This window comes from Nyctibius grandis, chromosome 3, assembly GCF_013368605.1.
Source record: "Nyctibius grandis isolate bNycGra1 chromosome 3, bNycGra1.pri, whole genome shotgun sequence".
NCBI classification, from domain to species: Eukaryota; Metazoa; Chordata; class Aves; order Nyctibiiformes; family Nyctibiidae; genus Nyctibius; species Nyctibius grandis.
In genome coordinates this window covers 30,496,429-30,516,770 of record NC_090660.1, presented here as the reverse complement: position 1 = coordinate 30,516,770, position 20,342 = coordinate 30,496,429, and the positions used below count along the sequence as shown (strand labels likewise).

Below are 20,342 nucleotides of genomic sequence, written 5' to 3'. Positions count from 1 at the left end.
TTCCAGGAAAACATCCCAGCCTTCCAAACTATACTTACCTTGGAGCTGAAAAACTCACAGCTCAACAATTCTAAACACAGCTTTTAGGAGAGCATTTCTTAAGCGTAGGCAGAGTTTCAATGATTTTTTATCATATTGATGTTAATATAAAAAAGTGAAACTTCCAGATTCTAGAAAATATCCCACATGAGATTCTAATAATTTTAAGATATACAAGATCAAATTTTTAAATCTTTTTTACATTTATAGCTTTCAGCATTTGAAAAGCCATTTTGAAACATTGCTTAGAAAATAAGTGCAAATAAGTAGTGTTATTGCAAAAAAGTTTCACAAAATATTTTTATGGTTTGAGCGCATTTTAATCAATATAGTCTGTATTTCTGATTTCCTACAACAATTGATTTATTTTATGGCCATTTATTTATGCTAAATGTATTTATTCAGCCAGTTGATCATGTCCTTTCTTCCTTCCTCAATATAAGGTTTATCTTGAGGATTGATATCTTCTCTTTTGCGATGTACAAACCCATGTGTCTGCCCAGGGTAAATTTTAACTTCATAATCAACTTTGCAGTTGTGTTTTAGCTTCTGCTCCAGTAGGGTGACCTGTAACACAGAATGTTCCATGTTGGCTGAGTACGGAGTTAATATGTAATTTATTTACAGTCCTCAAATTGTCCTTGTTTTTTACGTTTCTGGGAAACACAGTGTGTCCTTCCCATAGTTTTCTCTTCTACTAATTTTATACCCAAATGCATTTCTGTTACTATACTTTCTTTATTTATCTAGGCTTTCTTCTCCAGTAAAATAACATGTGATTGTATAAAACTGAAAAAAAAAAAGTATATGGGTTACTGTAATAATACTTGTAAAGGTAAAAACACCTATTGCTCAGTGTGATGAGAAGGTTAGCATGTAGTGATCACTGTACAAGTTACTGCTGATAGACCTCACAAAAAAAAATGGGGCAAGATTTTGAATTAATTTGAAGTTGAGGGAGGAGAGGCACAGATACAAAATCGGCAGTTCAAAGCTACTGATACTTTTGGCAGGAAAATTAAAGCCAACACCACTCAATGAAAGTGTGTCTTCCTCCGATCCCCTTGTTAGAGAATCATCTTTCTGCAGTCATTCTCCACCTGTGCTCCCCAGGAAGGCTGTTGACAGACTATCAAAAAGGAGAAGCTCTGCAGAACAGTGGGAGAAGGAAAAGCATAGTCACAGGATTTTTTAATTCCCTGCTGCTAGTGATTCCACCAGTACAGATGGGGACTTTCTGCTGATTTTATGCACCATCAGTATGATTAAAGAGGGTCTCCTATCTCAAACTTGACAGAAGTCTTCCTTTGGATTCTTGGCCTTTTCCTCCTAGGAACTCTCATATCTAAATCATATTTTGCAACAGAAACTGAAAAGACTTTTTAGTGTCACTGTAAAACTTTTTTATTTGGGGATAAACAACATAAATTTGTGTAGAACTACTGTAAGAGTTAGTGAAAGAGGAAGAAAAGTGCAATTTAGTGTCCTGGTTTCACGGGGATAAAATTTATAGAATCAATTTTCTGTTACATTTTGTTTCAGTTTGTGGCCAGCCATGGTGATCAAGGCCATTAGCAGTTAAATTCAGGGCAGCTGACCCAGGCTGGCCCACAGGTGTATTCTATAACATTAACAACACATTCACTATAAATGGAAAAGCTTGCTGGGGATGGGTGTGGTTTGTTTGGTTGTTTTGTTTTGTTTTGGTTTGTTTGTTTGTTTGTTTGTTTGGTGGTTGTTGTTGTTGTTTTTCTTCTTCTCCCCCTCCCCCCGCCTCTCTCACCTGCTCCAATGGGATGAACTCATCCTTTTCAGCAAAAATGAAGAAGGTGGGATTAAGCAAACTGGATCTGTCCTCGAAGAACTTGATCACTCCTAGGGAAGAAGGAGAGGCATATACAATAAGTCATGCTACTGAAAGTGGTTAAATCACTAGTAAAGCTATACAGTCAAAATAAAATACATTCTGATCCATTAGAGCTGATCAGCTTGTAATGGAATTAAACATGCTTTGCTTAAAAGTCCCTTTGGTTGTGAGAACTTCCTGTGATTTGGGATATCATTAAAGATAGAAAGACCAGCTCTGTGTGAAAAAGTCAGGGAATAATTGTTGTATTTGCCCCATTCTTGGGGTTTTCTTTGGGCATCTGCTTCTGACCACTGTCAGAGACATGGTCCTGTGAAAGATGGACACTTCAGAGCTGCTCCCCTCTAGCCTGGCATGGCCATTTTTAAGATAATTGTAAATATTCATTGTTCCAGATACATGGTTAGTATTTTGGGGTACATGCATTTATACTGATATAAATTTATAACAAATAGATATTGTAATTTTTGACTATTCAAATATATTTGATTTTAAGAAACAGTAAAACTAGCTAGTTACCATGCTGGCCACTCTTTTCATTATTGAATTTATTACAGCAGAAAAGGAAAAAATGAGCAAGTAGCATTGCTGAATTGACTCGGCTGATCAGCAAATCAGTGCAGCAAATTGTCCCCATAAACTTTCTGGAAAAATACCTGCAACTTCCTTTCACCTCAAATGAATATAAATTGCTCTGGGCTATATAGAACTACAGAGGTTTATAACAAAAATATTAAAGATAGCATAAAAGCATTAAGAACGGAAGTGTGAGAGTGCAAGTGTTAAAACAGAGTGAAAAAATGGTTCACATTAGTAACAAGGGGCCACTGCCAGGAGTAACATTGAGGAATAAGGTGTTCAAGTCATGACCTGAAGGTCTGCAGCCTGTGCAGTCCCCAGCCCAGATGACTCATTAGCAAAAGACCCTGCACTCTAACAGAAGGACAGCAAAAAGATTGCAGCATATCATCACTACTGCCATGTCTTTCCCTGTTAGCCCAACAAGGGAATAGAGTACAGACATGTGTCAAATAGGTTTTCCAAAAATGAAAACCAGACAGTGGGCAGCAAACTGTCCTAAGACTTATGCAGACTGAGGTAAGTAAAGATCCATAGTAACTGCTGGCTCCTAAAAGATACAAAAGATGTGCCCAGAAACTATTTTGCCATTGCCAACCAAGAGGAACCTGAGCCATAGAGAGGCTTTGGCACTTGGTGTCACTTGTACGCTACGTTGTACAGAAGCAATCCTGGCCATGACACTTGAATACATAGATCTTGCTGATTATGATTAAGTGCAAAAATGTGAGTGTGCAAAATCAAATTTCTTAAAGATTTTCTATAATAAAATCACCTTCTTCCATAAGATGGCGCACTGAATTTTGTTACAGTAATACTCCTACAGAATAAGTTCCTGCACTGGTCATGTCTGCTCAGAACGTAATAGGTATTTGAGACTTACCATAGAGGGACACCCCCGTCTTTAAATGAGGATTTTTCAGCATCAGATGTTGTACTGCTGCTCCACCCCAGCAAAACCCAATGACGCCAATCTTCTTTGCACCACATTGTTCACTTAGATACTTCAGGACGACATCAACTTCTCTGAGACATGTAAATGAAAGCAAATTAAGGCTCTAGCTCTATTTCCCTGGCCTCCAAGGTGGCTGCTGCTCAAAGACTGACTGGGCATCGGTCTGCTTGTGGAGGTGGTGAGTGACTGTCTTTGCATCACTCCTGTTTTTTCTCTTTCCTTCACTTATCAAACTGTCTTTATCTCAACCCATGAGTTTTCTTGCTTTTGTTCCTCCTATTCTCTCCCCTGTCCCTCTTGGGGGTAGTGAGTGGTAGTGGTATAGGTGCTTGGCTGCTGGCTGGAGGAGGTGAACACACAACACTAGTTTACTATTATTCATTTCTAAAATACAAGAGAAATTTCAGGGGAGAAGAAAAAGGAGAAAATCAGTCTTCCTAGATCACTGTTACTAGAACCGAAGGTGATTTTATAAACAGCAGTCAAATTAATTTCACAAATGGCAATAGTTTTCTTACAGGCTAACACAAATAAAAGTTTGAGACCCACAGCCAGTTAAGAGCATCTCATTATCACAAATATGACTATAGGTAAAGTGTCTTTCATCAGGGAGACAAATATTTCATGAAATTGTGGAAGTAAATTTGCAATTATTGCTTCAAAATCAGCAGTAACATTGTGCAATCAAGCTATGTGTCAGATAAAAATGGGAAAAATATAGCTAGTAGAATGGGGAAGTAGTATGCTTTGAACTAGCTGGGATCTGATGTGAAGCAGGACCAATGATCCCTAGTTAAATAGTGTTTGGTGACTACGTCTGCACCCTATCTGAAATCCATAGCAGTTGCGCCTGCCTGCGGGAACTGAATCAAACTGAAGTGGAAGGAGCGAGCTGCATTTTCTAGCCTTTGCCAGTTCTTTTCTTTTGAGTCATTCATCTCACTTCTACTCTCTGCACAGGTAAACAGTGGGAACTTCTATTCTTGTTCAACGTTCTGCTTTTCTCCAAAAAGCACCCCTCACATAACCACGAGCTTGACCCATGAGCTGCATGACATTTCTGTTGTGGACATCCAGCTGTATTTGACCCATTAATAATTTACGATCTAATCCTGCATCTTTAATGAGGCAAAAATCCCTACAAAAGGATGTCCACTCGCTGGACAAGGAAAAACAGTTGTACTTGTCTATTTTGCCGGCATTTCGTGTTTTCAGCCAGTCATCAAAAGACGCCCAGTCATTAGAAAGCTTCCAAGCTTCTTGTCCCACAAAAAAATCTGGGCAGATGGCTCTGCAAGAAAAAATGAACAGATTTTATGCTCATGAAATAATATTGAGAAAAGATTAAAGGGAAGTCCATGTGCACTATACAACAAATTCATTTTGTTGAATACGCATAGAATTTCATCTACATCAAAACACTTATTTTTCTACGTCTAATAAAGAGACTTAGCATAACTCCCAGATACATTTTGCCCTGTTAAAATTCATTAATTAATTTGACAAATTGTAACTGCAGTTGAAAAACCATAGTGGTTTCCTACCAAATTTTAAAAAAATACCCTACAATTTACCTGGTACGTGTGTTTGGGCTAGAAGAAATGCTAACCCAGTAACACAGGATAGAGGATACCAAATATGCTTTTCACATATTTGAGAACTTGTTTCTTTCTTTGGCACAAGCTGGTACACTTCACCTTCACAGAATGACTTTCAGCTTCTCTGGAATTTTTACCATAACAGTAAAGTTAAGTTGCACAGATGCTACGTCAGAAGAGAGGAAGCAGACTGCTTTGGGCTTGCGGAGGATGAAAGATGCAGAATAAGATTTTTCTGTTTCCCCTCTCTTCTTCTGTGCTTGCCTACTATCTTGTTATGGTAGGAGTACTCAACTATGTTAGACTTCTTGCACAACTATGTTAGACTTCTTACACTGTTTTAACAAACAGGAAACTCTTCAGAGAAACATGTAAGCGAAGCCTATGAAATTATTTGTGTTTGTAGGGTTTATATAAAAACCTGGAATAGTTAGTTCAACAAACTTTCTTATTAAAGAGACACTTTGAAGACAGTAGTATTTCTTACGTGTATCCATTAGCTGCCAGCATATCAGCCATGTATCTGGTGTTTGGGAGTTGCCATCCAAATATATCATGAATCACAATCACAGCTTTGTCTGTGCTGGCAGGTGGTTTGCAAACATACGCCTTGACGTGCTCAACTTGCACTTCCTGGCCACGGCCTCCATAGTCAAACCTGTCTCCAATATCACATGGGCAGGGCCTTGATTCATTAGCCATGTGTGATGCTGAAGAACAAAAAATACTCTGTTGTGAATATCCCAGCATACCATACTGAAAAAGATCAAAATACAGCAGTATCATAGATAATCAAATTTTTGAATCATTACAGTAGTATTGTGAACACACCGGTTACTGTTAGATCTAAAATGCAACATTAGTCAATAAACCCATTGGGTTGTGTTTTATAAATAATAATCTTGTTAGAGTTACTTACGTTAGGAACTCTCCAGTGGGGACCTGGTACATAACTAGGGCTTCCATGCCCTACGGTAATACAGTAAGAATAAATTTAAGACCAACCAGCCAGGCAACCATCACAAATTATTTAAATAGTGATGAAGCCAGTTCTTCACTCTTCATTGTGTATATGTCCTTGTCAGGAATGCATAACTTTCTTTCGTATAGACTGTAAAGTCTTAATACAGGACTTACTTAGCATTTTGAAGAAAAAAATAAAAGCACAGCTACTGTGTAGAAAGATACAATTACACTTAGATTAAATGTGATATTTTCCTCCAGAGACTTAAAATATTCCATAGCTGACCCTTTCAGTGTGAAGAAATTCTTTTTCTAAACCAGCTTTAGCATCAGACATTGCAGACTTTTGATGGAGGATACTTAAGGAAGGTGCCAATAAAAATATACCAGTGAAAGCCAGAGTATAAAATGTTATTTATCTAATATTAAATAAGGAATGCACTCAAACCCCAAGACAGAAAAAAAGAAAACTGAACATAACGAAAAAATCCTTAAGTTGAGGTAAATGTTTTATGACCAAGGTAACAGTAGGGCATGGTTCATTTTTTACAAACTATTGCTTAAACGAAAATAACTCACAAAGGTCAAAAAATGCCAGCTGAATCTAACACAGATTTATGTAGCTCCTTGATCTCAAGTTAATGATTGTGTTCCACTGACCTTAGGTTAACCAGCTGGGTGAACTGACTTCATATCGCTGCAAAATGACTCTAATAACATATTTGAATATGCACAGAGTATCTCCAAATTATTAAAGAACATGGAGCGAATTTAGATAAAGCTTTACCTAAACTCTCTACAGATAAAGTGTGTGTACTAAGAAAATTTTGCTAGTACAGAAACAAGAATGTTCAAACTTGACTATGCCAAATATACTCACAGAGAGAAATAGGAAGAAGCAGGTTACTGAACAGTCCCTGAACTACTGTGACTTACGTAGTTGTGGCACTAAAGGGACAGCTTTAGGAAAAAAAACAAGCAAAAACAACTCTACAGCCAGGAGATTTGCACAGATCTCCAGGGACCAAGATGTTCTGTATTTGCAGACTTTAAAATTGAGAATATCCCAAGTAGTATTAGCAGGGCTAGGGTTGCAGGTCTTGAGAGATTTCATTTTCACAGGTCAATTCAAGACAAGGTGTATCATCTTCTTTGAAAGCTGCATTAACTCTGGGCACACATTTATACTAATCCTCTACTTTTTTTTTAAATAAGCGACACCTGCTCATAGGTGTTTTTTTTCCACATGTAGTCTCACATATAGGACTTCTAATTTAAAATAAGTCTACTGGGAAAAAATGAATTAATAGATGAGCATATAAGACCACATACAGTTTAAATATATAATAGGAAAGAGCAACTAATTTTCCATCCACAGACTATTTCCTTTTGATTAGATTAAAATATAACAAAACCAGCAACTGAGTATTAAAGAAATATATAGTTCAGAACTCCAGAAACACAAACACAATGCCCTTACAAGTCAGTATACCCTTAAAGGCTATAATTGCAAATATTTCAAATTATGTGATAAATTGTAAAGCAAAATGTAAAACATGAAATATTTAAACATGCAGATATAGCAGCTGAGGAAAAGAGCTCCAGACACAAGCCCACAACGGCTAGTGTTGGCTTGTATGGTTTATAAGCCATATAGCCTTGCAAGCTTTGTAGCATAATCAAAATGTTTTGGTGCTTCTATATTTGCCGTAGTATGCATTACATGCAAATAGTATCTTTCTCTGTTTTTGAGATACTACTAAAACTTTCCTTAAAAATTAATTCCCCTCTCTTACATCCATCAAAGCTCTTCTTTTAGGAGGATCTGTAAACCCACAGCCTTGGTGTTCCACCATCTCCACCTACAAGTACTTGAGCATTTATGTGAAGACTGAACAATAGTTTTCAGAAACTTGAACCTACAATCAGAAAAATATAGATATTGCTGTGAGGCTCTTTCACTTTCAACAGACTCTCCTGAGTCCTCCTCCTGAGAGGTCTTCCTCACCTCAGGAGGGAAACTAAAAAATTTCTGAACCATCATTTCAAACAATTAGGGAAGGAAGTAGCCTCCTGATAGCATTTAAATGAGCACGCACTCTTTAAAACAGCACATAGATAAAAAGAAAGTTCCCCAAACATGCTGAGTCAGATCTCAGCATGCACTTATTTCACATTTCTCAGGAGGAAAAGCCACAAAAGTTTAGAAAAATCAAAAACCCACACATACCTGTAGCACAGCAAGTGTGCGAGATAGCAGAGGCAAGTCACAAGAGCTCAGCGTGGACGGTTACTGCTGAATGTGATCCCAAAAGAAAGTGCTAACTCATAAAATGAAAGGGGTGAGTGCAAGGATCAGGTTTCTTCAAATAAGAGTTACGTAAGTTACTGCCTTTATCTTGGCGTAACACAGAGTCAGAAAGTGGCAAGTTCACTCTTTTAAACGCCATTAAGTTTATTGCTCGTGTAGGCAGGGTGCGCTACTGTGAGGAGTAGTGCCATTGCTGAGTACCAGACCTTCTTTTTAACTTACACAAAATGGTATTAAGCACTGGAGGTCTCTTCAGCTTAGGAAACATGTTGACTCAGCTGAGCAATTCATTTAGGCAAGACTTTTTTTTTTAAAGGGCGTTCCTTTGTTTTTAAAGGTTGGGGTAGTGCCACTTTTAAACATTACATTGGGGTTATTATTTCCTTAGACTCTTCATCCATTGGTAAAACACATATCTAAAGTCATCACCAGGGTGAGGTAGTGAAGTAGAGACATCGTTTCAAAGCTCTATAAAAGACAAAGCTTATATAGTACAGGAAAAATATTTTCTCTTTCAGAGTGAAAATAAATAACATACAAAAAAGGTAACAGTTTTGTAGATTGCTGTACATACCATTATAATAAGTGCTTAAAATGCTGATACATTTTTATCCTCTTACAGGACATTTTATACATTTTTTTTCTTTTGAATTAAAGTGACTGCCTGATCCTTGTATTCCTTCCATTCTCCTGATTTTCTTTTTATTGGATTATTCGGATTATTCTTTAAAGAATTTTATTAAAGGACATTAGCAATCTAAAAGTCACTGTATTCCCCTTTACCTTAATATCAACATTAAACTTTAGAAATTAAATGGCTTTTAATTTCATTTCCTGTTGTTTCCATGTTCCTTGCTACGCAATCCATACATTTTTTTTACTTAGAAGTCAAAACTTAATTCAACACATTCAGGATCTCTGTACATGCAGGAGGTTGCACTTTGTTCTGTAAACACATACCTCTTTTGGATCTCGCATTTCCAGCTCTTACTCAGTGCCTTACAGTTTTATCATGAAGATTTGGCTGTGCTGGTAGCAACTCCTAGCTACCCTTTCACTTCAAATAAATGCTGCATCTCAGTCTGTTTTTTTTCTTTTTGCTTAGTCACGGTGTTAGGGTTACAGCACGCATGCCATTTCAGTATTTATGAATGACGGCTGTTCTCTAAATATATGACCTGATCGGCCTCTTGCACATTAGCTAACCTGCTAACGCTAATGAAACTCCATTAACGTGGAGTTATCCAGGTTTTACACTGGGGTAATTAAGGTACAATAAAGTTCCAGACCTCTACCTTCTTCTCCTGGAAAAAATGTGTTATGAGAGCTGTATCACCCCGTTAACAGCTGGATTAATACATTAGATCTAGATGGTATCATATGAAAAGCAACAGTTAATCGACAGTCTCAGGCCAGAATTCTCTGAAGACCTCCCCACGGGAAAGACAGAGGGCCATCAGCAGCATGTGAAGGAGGAAAACATGGACGGGAAAAAGGAAAAGACATTAAAATCCCATTGAGAGAGAGACGGTCAATACATACTGTTGACTATTTTTAAATGACACACCACAACGTATATTTCTCTGATAGTATATCAGTTTAATTTGAGAGACTGTCGTTAGTAAAATTAAGGCTTTCCTAAATTACATTTTCTTCCCGTTAAATCACACAGCAGAACTTATCAGTAGCACTGAGGAGGTGAAAAGGGACATACATTCTTTTCTTTTTTTTTTCTTACAACTTTAGAAGTACCAGCACCCAGTGAAGACACTAGGCAGCTGGTTTCAAACTAATGAACACAAGCCTTCCTCCCCATGAGGCACCATTAAACTGTGGAAGTCACTCTCACAGAGTCCACTAGAGGTCAGCATTTCAAGCAGGTTCAGAATGGAACAGGCAAACTCACAGAGGCTAGGTCCACCAGTGGCCCTTCGACATGCTGCTCCAGTGGCAACATCCAGCTCAGGGATCCCCTGAACAGCTGGCTGCCAGGATGCGGAGCGAGAGGGGAAATTCCCTACGCAGCCGATGCTGGCCACTGGCGGAGGCCGGGTGCTGAGGTAGATGCAATCTTGAGCTGATGCAACATGGAGATTTTTGTCGTATCATTGATGGAAAAATTACGTAACAAGACACAGTACGCAAAAACATGTAACATTTCTTCTTTAAGCAGCAACTATGGTTTGTAAGCCACACATTAAAATACCCTGTCTGCAGATTGCATTGTACTTTTGAATTCCTAAACTGACCAGGAAATAATCTATAGAGTTTCACAGAACCAAAGGTAATCTGAGAAAGTAGTACCCCATCTGAATAACCTTAACCACAAATTCTGAAACAATATGTGCCCTTTTATGTCACCTGTTATATACATCTGCCCCCAGGGTACAAGTCAAAAAAGCCTCTCAAAATGAGCTTCTCCAAAAATGTATTTGTGTCCCTAAATTTTGGGCTTGTGATTTATGTAGAACTTAGATGAACAGTGGCCATAATACACAGAGAGATTAATTTACCATTAGTCTAACTTACTTCAAGTATTAAGATAAACCTCAAGGAACTGGAGCATATTTCACAGCATATTAAAACATGACACTGCTAGGTGAAATCTGAGACTTCTTCAAAACAGAAGAATATGAAAGTAACAATTAGAATCTACTGACAAAAAAACATCTAAAATATTCTGTTTGCTTTTTTCTGTAATTTCTTTCAACAAACTCTCCCCTCCGTTTTTCTAAAATGTGTTATCAAAAATCTCCAGTGTTGTGTTACAAATTAAGTTGCTTGCTCTTCTATTAAATGTATTTATTCAGCCAGTTGGTCATATCCTTTCTTCCTTCCTCAATATAAGGTTTATCTTGAGGATTGATATCTTCTCTTCTGCGATGTACAAAACCATGAGTTTGTCCAGGATAAATTTTAACTTCAAAATCGACTTTGCAGTTTTGTTTAAGCTTCTGCTCCAGTAGGGTGACCTGTAATATAAAGCATAGTAGTAGTTATATTAATATAGCCATATTCCATGCTGCCAGTCCTCAGCTTATTCATAGTTCAGCTCCCTAATTTATCATTCATGCTAGACACTAATAACCAAGCTCCATATGAGCAAAACAAAAACTAAAATTATATAAAGAAAAACTACCTTTGCAGTAAGGGTCTAGAAAATTTGTTACAATGTAAAGGCAGGTCCAACAATCTGCAAAGATATGGATAGAACAAAAGTATTTCCTACATGTGAGATACATGACAACGCTAAATAACACTACCACTGAACAAAAAGCTTCTAACGGACTCCTATGGATGCATGTCCTACACAGTTTACGGGTTCCTAGGACCAATAGAAAACAAAGTCATACAGGAAAGGATAGCACCCAGAGTAGAGTACTCCAAAACAGCAATGGGACTTCAATAAAACTTTGTTACCTGGGTTACTGGCCATACTTTTACAAAAGAAAAGAGACATAGGAAAAAAAGGATCTAGTTTCCATTCTTTGCCTAGGTTACATTAGCCCTTCTATGTCTAGCTCCATTTTTCTGCTTGTTTTTTGACCTTCAAGCACTCAAGGCCAAATTTCAACTCCCAATTCAGGATGGAAATACAAACATGCAGAAATGAAAGAAGATGGAGGTTATTAGCATACTTGATGAAGGGGAATGAAGTCATCTTTTTCAGAAAAAATGAAAAATGTCAGGTTCAGGAGATCGGATATATCATCAGAATCCTTGATTAGTCCTAGAAAACATTAAAGAAACAAAAAAACTCTTCAGTTGACTTTTAAGGTGAAATCCAGATTCAAATAGTCTGATTCTGCAGTGAAAAGTTTTCATGTCTCATGCAATATGTAGCCACAAATATTAGCTTTACTTTCAAGCTACTGTAACCACGGCTCCTAGAATACCCGCCCAGATTAAAACTCTATTTAAATCAGTTTCTTGAGATACAGACTGAATATCTGAATTGATAAGACTTGAAAGATGCCTTCTGTGCATACAAGCTTGAGCTCTTTTGAACTGACTAGGAAAGTCAATGGTTTAGTAAGTAGACAAAAATTTACATTCTGAGAGCATTAGCAATGGGCAGCTTAGCTATCCCAGCTTCTTGAGCAGAGCATAAAAGGAAACCTGGTGTTAAAATAACCACAATCTAACTTTACAGAGTAGCTAGATCAAAAATAACACTCTCTGCTGCCGGGTGAAGTTCTAGCTCTGCAGCATGCACAGCAGTAGTAAGCAGGAAAAAGGAGCCAAATTGGGAAGCGAAGGACTACATGTCTGACTGTCCAGACCTGAAATAAAGACATGGCTGCTATGACCCATTCTGAAAATAGGAACAAATATCCTGACCACCATTTTCTTTGCATAATATCCTTCCTACTCTGCTGAGAAGAGAGAAAAAAAAAAGAAGAGGAGAAGGAGAGGAGAGGAGAGGAGAGGAGAGGAGAGGAGAGGAGAGGAGAGGAGAGGAGAGGAGAGGAGAGGAGAGGAGAGGAGAAATGAAGAGAAGAGAAGAGAAGAGAAGAGAAGAGAAGAGAAGAGAAGAGAAGAGAAGAGAAGAGAAGAGAAGAGAAGAGAAGAGAAGAGAAGGGACCTTACGATGATCACCTAGTCCAACTGCCTGACCACTTCAGGGCTGACCAAAAGTTAAAGCATGTTGTTAAGGGCATTGTCCAAATGCCTCTTAAACACTGACAGGCTTGGGGCAGTGACCACCTCTCTAGGAAGCCTGTTCCAGTGCTTGACCACCCTCTCGGTAAAGAAATGCTTCCCAATGTCCAGTCTAAACCTCCCCTGGCACAGCTTTAAACCATTCCCACGCAAAATCTCTCTCTTCCTCATCTGACAGCCTGATTTGAAGAAATAATGCCAGATCAAGTACTTAAGCTACACAATATACATATGTATGTGTACCTGCTTGTATTACATCCTTGTATTTACCTACCATAGAGATACACCAGCCTTCAGTTCTGGGTATGTCATCATCAGGTGACGTACAGCAATACCACCTCAGCAAAAACCAACAACCCCTAACTTCCTTGCACTGCACTGTTCCTTTAGATATTTCAGGACAGCATCAGCTTCTCTGGAACTTATAAGCAAATGCAAATTAAGCATAGAATCATAGAATCATAGAATGGTTTGGGTTGGAAGGGACCTTAAAGATGATCTAGTTCCAACCCCCCTGCCACAGGCAAGGACACCTTCCACTAGACCAGGTTGCTCAAAGCCTCATCCAGCCTGGCCTTAAACACTGCCAGGGAGGGGGCAGCTACAACTTCTCTGGGCAACCTGTTCCAGTGTCTCACCACCCTCAGCACCCATAGTAAAACCAGTATTTGAAAATATGAAAAGAAAATGTAGAGATGCATATAACTGTCCCCATATCACACTGCTACTATATTTTCTTTCACATACTTTAAATAAAACATTATTTCAGACAAATATTAGGAGTTGTTATCTGAAATTATCAGAAAAAGAACTGAATGGAATTAAATAAAAATGCAACATGAATAACACACATCAAAGGAAACCTAAAGGGATGGAAAGTAGATGATTGATTAAAAACCTACCTAAGAGTTTAAAAAGCTTACAATTCTCTGAGAAGCTGGATGAATTTTTGCTTTGTAAATGTAGATAGAAAAAGTAATAAAAACCTCTCAAGAGAATACTATTCATTAGACAGTCAAAATGCTGACAATAACTGTAAGTTAGCATCTGAGATATTTGCTGCATGAAAGTCAACGTAACAAACATGGTAGATGTTTTCAGAATTTACAATGTAGCTTGAAATACACCTTGCCCAGATGGTGTATTCTGAAAACACACATTTACCCCTGAAGCAAGTGTCACCATGCAGAAGCAGTAAAGAGAAAGTATGGATGGGAGAGAGGTAGCAGTTACGTCTCTTATATCACCTCAAGACTGCATTTTCAGCACCAGTTCCAGCACCAGCTATATGCAATAACAAAAGCATCACAAGGCATTATCAGCATGCTGAAGAAATCAGTCCTATTTCTCTCCAGAGGTGTTGTGTTTCTGCTGTGAGAAGACATGCTAATTTGGACCACATGGTCTGCCTTTGACGCAGAGGAAGAAGCCCTTAAGCTACCTGTCAGATTCTCTCAGGAAAGAGCAAAACAAGAGGTGCTGCAAACACTGCCATAGTTCAGGAAGATGCCAGTAAAGTCTGTTCCAAAATCTGCAAGAGGAATCTAAAACAGGTATCATAGACACAATTACTAGAAGGAAATTCTGAGTTAAGAAAACCAAAGGACATTCTAATATAACTGCGCTGATGTGCATCCAGGAAATCTGAGTGATCAAGAAAACGCCAACACTGCTGAATACAACTCAGTTATCAGCTAGCTATTCTAAGATGCAGGAAAAGGGATTCAGTTACACCAACAGCTGGACAGAACTGGAATCAACAGAGTTTCTTCAGCAGTGGTGCCAGGATAACATCTTTAGGAGCTAATGAAGATGTCCTTGATCCCACTAACTACAAGAGCATATAGTCTGCATGTAAGTGCAGGCTTGTACCTTTCCCTTGGCCTTTGCTAAGCCAAGAGTTTGACTCCAAGGTTGTAGCAGCAAACGGCTCTATTCTTCCACTGCTACGTAGCTGTGCAATATAACTAAGGTGCTAGCAGAAGACTCTTGCCTCATGTTGTCCAAAGTCAGCATTTTTTTTCAAGGCAGCCAACACACCATGAGTTCAAATCACAGCAAACTTGGGTCTTAAAAATTCTTCACAGTGAAATGAAGAGGCTGCATGACAAAACTGTGTTCAGGGACCTGAACACATCCACTCCTCCCTCCCCCAGGGTTTTGCTGCCAGGGCCCAGAGTCAACCTAGGATAGTGCAGGTGAAGGCTGCTCCATTCCCTCTAGTGACCATGGGGAGAGGCTCCCAGACAGCGCTGCAGGGTAGTCTCAGCAAGGGCTGACAACTCCTATCTCCATGGGAGCTGTTTTTAAGCTGAGGCTCTGTCACTCAGCCTTGCCTGAGCTACAGCCCCCGCTCTGTCACAGCCTGTGCCTGGCCATGGGCCCTCTTGATCCAGACCCCTGTCCAGATCATGGACCCATAAACTGACTTCGTGGCTTGGCCTCGGCCCTAGCACATGACTACAGACCTGCCTGGTGATCACTGGACTGTATCTGATACTGGTTAACGTCTCCAGACCTGCCCCTGAGCCCAGCTTCCTCATTCCCAGCTTGACCTCAGACCTGCCTCAGCTGACCCTGGCTGCTGTCCTGGTGCCTGCCCTGCTCATCTTTCTGGAGTACTGTGGGATGGGGCCCTGGCACTGCCAGCTCAGGATACTCCTCTTGGCTCTCAGCACCCTGTCCCCTAGGGAACCACCAGCCCTCACTGCGCCCTGACAACAGATGATCCAGCCATCAGCTACCTGGAGCCAGTTACACCATGCTGGGCAAGTACAATGGCACAATCAAAAACTCTTCTTTCTATACAACATCCTAAAGTGTCAGTCTGTTATACTCAGTGAGACTCAAGATGAGAATTATGTTTTCTCACTGCTTGTGTCACTGATTGATTGTTTTTAAACCACGCTTTTTGAGGCAGAGGAAGCAATTAGAAGTCTATGATATCAGCACAGAATCACAGAATCACAGAATCAGCCAGGTTGGAAGAGACCTCAGGGATCATCAAGTACAACCATTGCCCTGACACCACCATGTCAACTAGACCATGGCACTAAGTACCGTGTCCAGTCTTTTCTTAAACACATCCAGAGATGGTGACTCCACCACCTCCCTGGGCAACCCGTTCCAATGTCTAATGACCCTTTCTGAGAAGAAATGCTTCCTAATGTCCAACCTGAACCTCCCCTGGCGAAGCTTGAGGCTATGTCCTCTTGTCCTATCGCTAGCTGCCCGGGAGAAGAGGCCAACTCCCACTTCATTACAACCTCCCTTCAGGTAGTTGTAGGCTGCAATAAGGTCACCTCTGAGCCTCCTCTTCTCCAGGCTAAACAACCCCAGCTCCCTCAGCCGTTCCTCGTAGGTCAGACCCTCCAGACCCTTCACCAGCTTGGTCACCCTCCTCTGGACTCGCTCCAACACCTCAACATCTTTCTTGAAGTGCGGGGCCCAGAACCGGACACAGTATTCAAGGTGCGGCCTCACCAGTGCCGAGTACAGAGGGACGATCACTTCCCTAGACCGGCTGGCTACACTATTCCTAATAGAGGCCAGGATGCCATTGGCCTTCTTGGCCACCTGGGCACACTGCTGGCTCATGTCTAGCCGGCTGTCGATTAGCACCCCCAGGTCTCTTTCTGCTGGGCCGCTTTCTAACCACTCTTCCCCCAGCCTGTAGCGCTGCATGGGGTTGTTGTGGCCGAAGTGTAAGACCCGGCACTTGTTCTTGTTGAACCTCATGCCGTTGGTCTCGGCCCATCTATCTAACCTGTCCAGATCCCTCTGTAGGGCCTTCCTACCCTCCAGCAGATCGACACTCCCACCCAGCTTGGTATCATCTGCAAATTTACTGAGGGTGCACTCAATCCCTACGTCTAGGTCGTCAGCAAATAATAAAACTCTTCACTAAGCCACTACTGAGAAAGCTGTCCTTGAACTCTGTTCAAGGCAAAATAACAGGTCTCTGATTCCATCCCCTTCTAAGGAGTCATTAAAAAAGGCCACCTTCACTGGTAAATTAACTGCATCCAATCTCAAAGAAAAAAAAAAGGAAAAAAACCAACAAACCAATAACTGACAGCAGCAGGCAATGTGATATCCAGCTCCTTGACATCTTACTTGTTTATTTTCCTGGCATCTCGAGTTTTCAGCCAATCATCAAACTTGGACCAGTCATCAGAAGGCTTCCAAGCTTCTCTTCCTGCAAAAAAGTCTGGGCAGATGGCTCTGTGCACACAGACACACACACAGAAAAAATCAAAATTTAATGAATTAATCAAACACTGAGATACTTTTGGCCCTTCATAGCACAGAAAGTTTCTATCCAGGCATAATTTTGTTTTGATTTCTTTTTCCTGAGAAATTCATGGTTGTAAACATCATTGTTAACTATTCTACAGAAATGCCTATGAGCTTTAGAGAACATTTATAGGTATCTAGGTATTGTATAGGCTTTTTTCAGTTACTAAACCACATGATACAATTTGTGATACAAATCTAGAAAATACAAATATTTTTATCCCTGGTATTTTACCTGTTTTGAGTACATAATTTGAAAATACACACAGTAAAACAACAGATTATCTTGTAAAGGATGTTCGAACTAGGTCCTGATTAAAACAATTTTGGATTTTACACACAACATAATACCATTTAACATAAATCCATCGTTGGTGGGTTCCATTTAAACAAAGACAACTACATAAAATAGTTATTTACTACAGAGCACATCATGAGGCTTACTTACGAGCTAGAAAAAAATAACTGATGGACTGAGGTCAGCGAAGAACAAGCGAAGGGAAAACATGTGGGAAGAAAGGGAGGAGTGTTTTACTGCACACATCATTTGGTGACTGAAAAAAGTGAAGTACAGTAAGAGACCACTCAGTACTAAAGAGTTCCTGCATCACGGGCATGTCCAAACCCTGGTCAGGAGGACCTCGGCTGAAATGTGTTGCGTGACCAGCAGCAGAGCTGTGATGGTGCAGTCACTAGTGGATAATACAGTCTCCTCATGCAGAAGGAAACGAGCAGGGACTCTAGAAGCTGCCCTCACTAGGTCACCCCCAGATACTGCTGTGTGTTCTCCCAAGCCCAGCCCACAGGGAAGCAATGGGATCTCTGGGAAACTGCTATCATCTTTCACTTATTAAATGCCTTTCACTCTCTCCCTCCTCAGACACACAGTGTGGATCTCAATGATCATGGTGAAATGACTGGTTCAGTTTGGCCTAAAGCAGACCAAAGTATGTTGCAAACATTATTTTTTACTGTGTTTGGTCATTTCTGTGAAAAAAAACCAGTGACATCCAAAGCATACTTGTGTTTGGAAAGGTATGGGCAAAATTGCACAGCCTTTCGATAAGTACCTGTCAGAAAGGCTACATATTGCTTTGAAAATGAACCTTCCCAAGCCCACATAGAAGAACAAGTTCTTCCCCACTCATACTAGCCTGATAAGACACTACAAGCCGTCAGTCTTAATGTGGTCTCTGAAATACAGCTCTCATAGCTCTTCATCTCATATTGCACCAGGAAAAATCCAGCTGTTTTCCTCTCAATGAACATTGGCATACCAGTTCAGCAGCATCTTGAAGCAATCAGGGAAGACACCCACAGCCTCTCTTTATTCAGACACTGCTGCCTGAAAAATCTCATCTCTCCTCCTGCCTAGAGCAACGGAAACACCAGCCTTCTTCCCTTGACCGCTGCAGTATTAGCAGTACGGGTGGAGGAAAAGAAGATATTACAAAAAGAAGTGTAACACGTTATGAATCACAGGGAAAAATTACAAGAAGTAAGGTAGTGTGGAGAAATACCAATTCATCAGACACTGGGTACTTTTGACTGAGCGGACTCTTACTGTAATAAGGAAGCACACTGTCATACTAGCAACTTGCCAGCATCCTGCACAGCATGAAAGGTGTACTTCCAGTCTCATGTTGAGAATGATTGCATTTGGTCACAAGACAAACATACTTCCAATCATGGAGCAGAATTGGGGGTGTCAAGTCCTCAGTAAAGACAGTAGCAAGGAGCAGACTATAGACCAATTCACTGCTCCAGTGTATCAGAAAACGCTAATCCTCACAAAGGCAGTATCTTTATCTCACAGAGACATAAGAGCTCCTTTCAGCTCCACAGACAGACCTCAGCCACATGGTAACTGTCTGCTGACATCTGACTTCCCTCGTGCTCCGTAGGCTGAGAGCATTAAAGGCACCATCTCTCAAAACTAGACCACTATATAATTAGGTGGAGGTTTGCTTTTTGGAACTGCAGGCCACTCCCAACCCTATGTTTATAATGTATACTGCAAATGGAATACCTTGCAGCATATCCAGTTATTGCAAGATGTTGCTGCATTTTGGAATTTAACTGCTGTAGGGCACTGAAAATGAGTGTGAAAGATTTGCAGGGAGGAAGGGAATTGTATTTAATACCCCATGTGTGCATATGAATCATTCATATGCACATATTCAATGTACCTATTCAATATCATATTCAAAAGATACGACATTCATTCATATGTCTGCTGATGACGATTTTTTTAAATCCCATCACATAATTTTGCTTGAATGACTGTTTATTTTAAAAAGACTTCTAAAAACAGAATACACAATTCTGTGTCAGAACACACCGTTTTTTAAAGTCATCTCACATTGCTGGGAAAATTATCAGAATCACTTTTTACTGCATCATGTTTTCAATACTCTATGCATTCTATGTGGGCAGTCACTTCTGTGAACAGCAAGTATGAAGGAAGCATGCTGTACTCTGCAACATTTCACAGCAATGTTCCTTTGTGTTTTTGTATTATGGAAATATATCACTCAAACTGCCCTGGTAATAGTTTCCTCTCATGTATGGAAATAAAAGTTCTAACATAAGGCTAGAAATCATAAATTTCTCCAAGAAGAAAAGATTTCTTACATGTATCCATTAGCTGCCAGCATATCAGCTATGTATCTGGTGTTTGGGAGTTGCCATCCAAATATATCATGAATCACAATCACAGCTCTGTCTGTGCTGGCAGGTGGTTTGCAAACATACGCCTTGATGTGCTCAACTTGCACTTCCTGCCCAAAACCCTCATAGTCAAACCTGTCTCCAATACCACACGGGCAGGGCCTCGATTCATTAGCCATCTAGGAATCTGCAGGAAAGCAAAAGGACAAACAGTAATATCATTTATTTGCAGTAACAACTGTGATTATGGGTCATAATCCTCATGCAGTCCACACAGTTCCCTCCAGACACCCACTTGATACTGCAAGGTTAGAAGTGAACGCTCCAGGCATTTATTGTAAACAGGCTCTTGACACCAGTCCTCGCTGGTTTCCATAAATATTCCTGAATTCCAGGTCCATC

General features: G+C 40.0%; 2 protein-coding genes across 6 annotated transcripts; both read right to left on the bottom strand.

The window, feature by feature from the left end:
* Window positions 1-337: 337 nt before the first annotated feature.
* Window positions 338-9,390, bottom strand: LOC137661270 (carboxymethylenebutenolidase homolog). 5 transcript variants are annotated; one of them, XM_068396755.1, is made up of 7 exons: window positions 9,273-9,390; window positions 8,232-8,322; window positions 5,526-5,794; window positions 4,624-4,731; window positions 3,369-3,511; window positions 1,823-1,914; window positions 338-606 (listed from the first exon to the last, which is right to left on the bottom strand). In XM_068396755.1, the coding sequence occupies exons 3-7, from the start codon at window positions 5,786-5,788 to the stop codon at window positions 427-429; spliced, it is 786 nt and encodes a 261-aa protein (XP_068252856.1). In that variant the 5' UTR covers window positions 5,789-5,794; window positions 8,232-8,322; window positions 9,273-9,390; the 3' UTR covers window positions 338-426. The 5 variants fall into 5 exon arrangements, with proteins under 5 accessions (XP_068252856.1, XP_068252858.1, XP_068252857.1 ...); XM_068396757.1 differs by having other exon boundaries at window positions 5,526-5,748; XM_068396756.1 differs by having other exon boundaries at window positions 8,232-8,297.
* A 1,714-nt stretch (window positions 9,391-11,104) lies between these two features.
* LOC137661476 (carboxymethylenebutenolidase homolog) lies at window positions 11,105-20,119 on the bottom strand. The gene is given in 5 exon segments (XM_068397027.1): window positions 11,105-11,284; window positions 11,951-12,043; window positions 13,248-13,389; window positions 17,091-17,198; window positions 19,905-20,119. Coding segments are annotated over 5 exon segments (738 nt in total).
* Window positions 20,120-20,342: the final 223 nt, after the last annotated feature.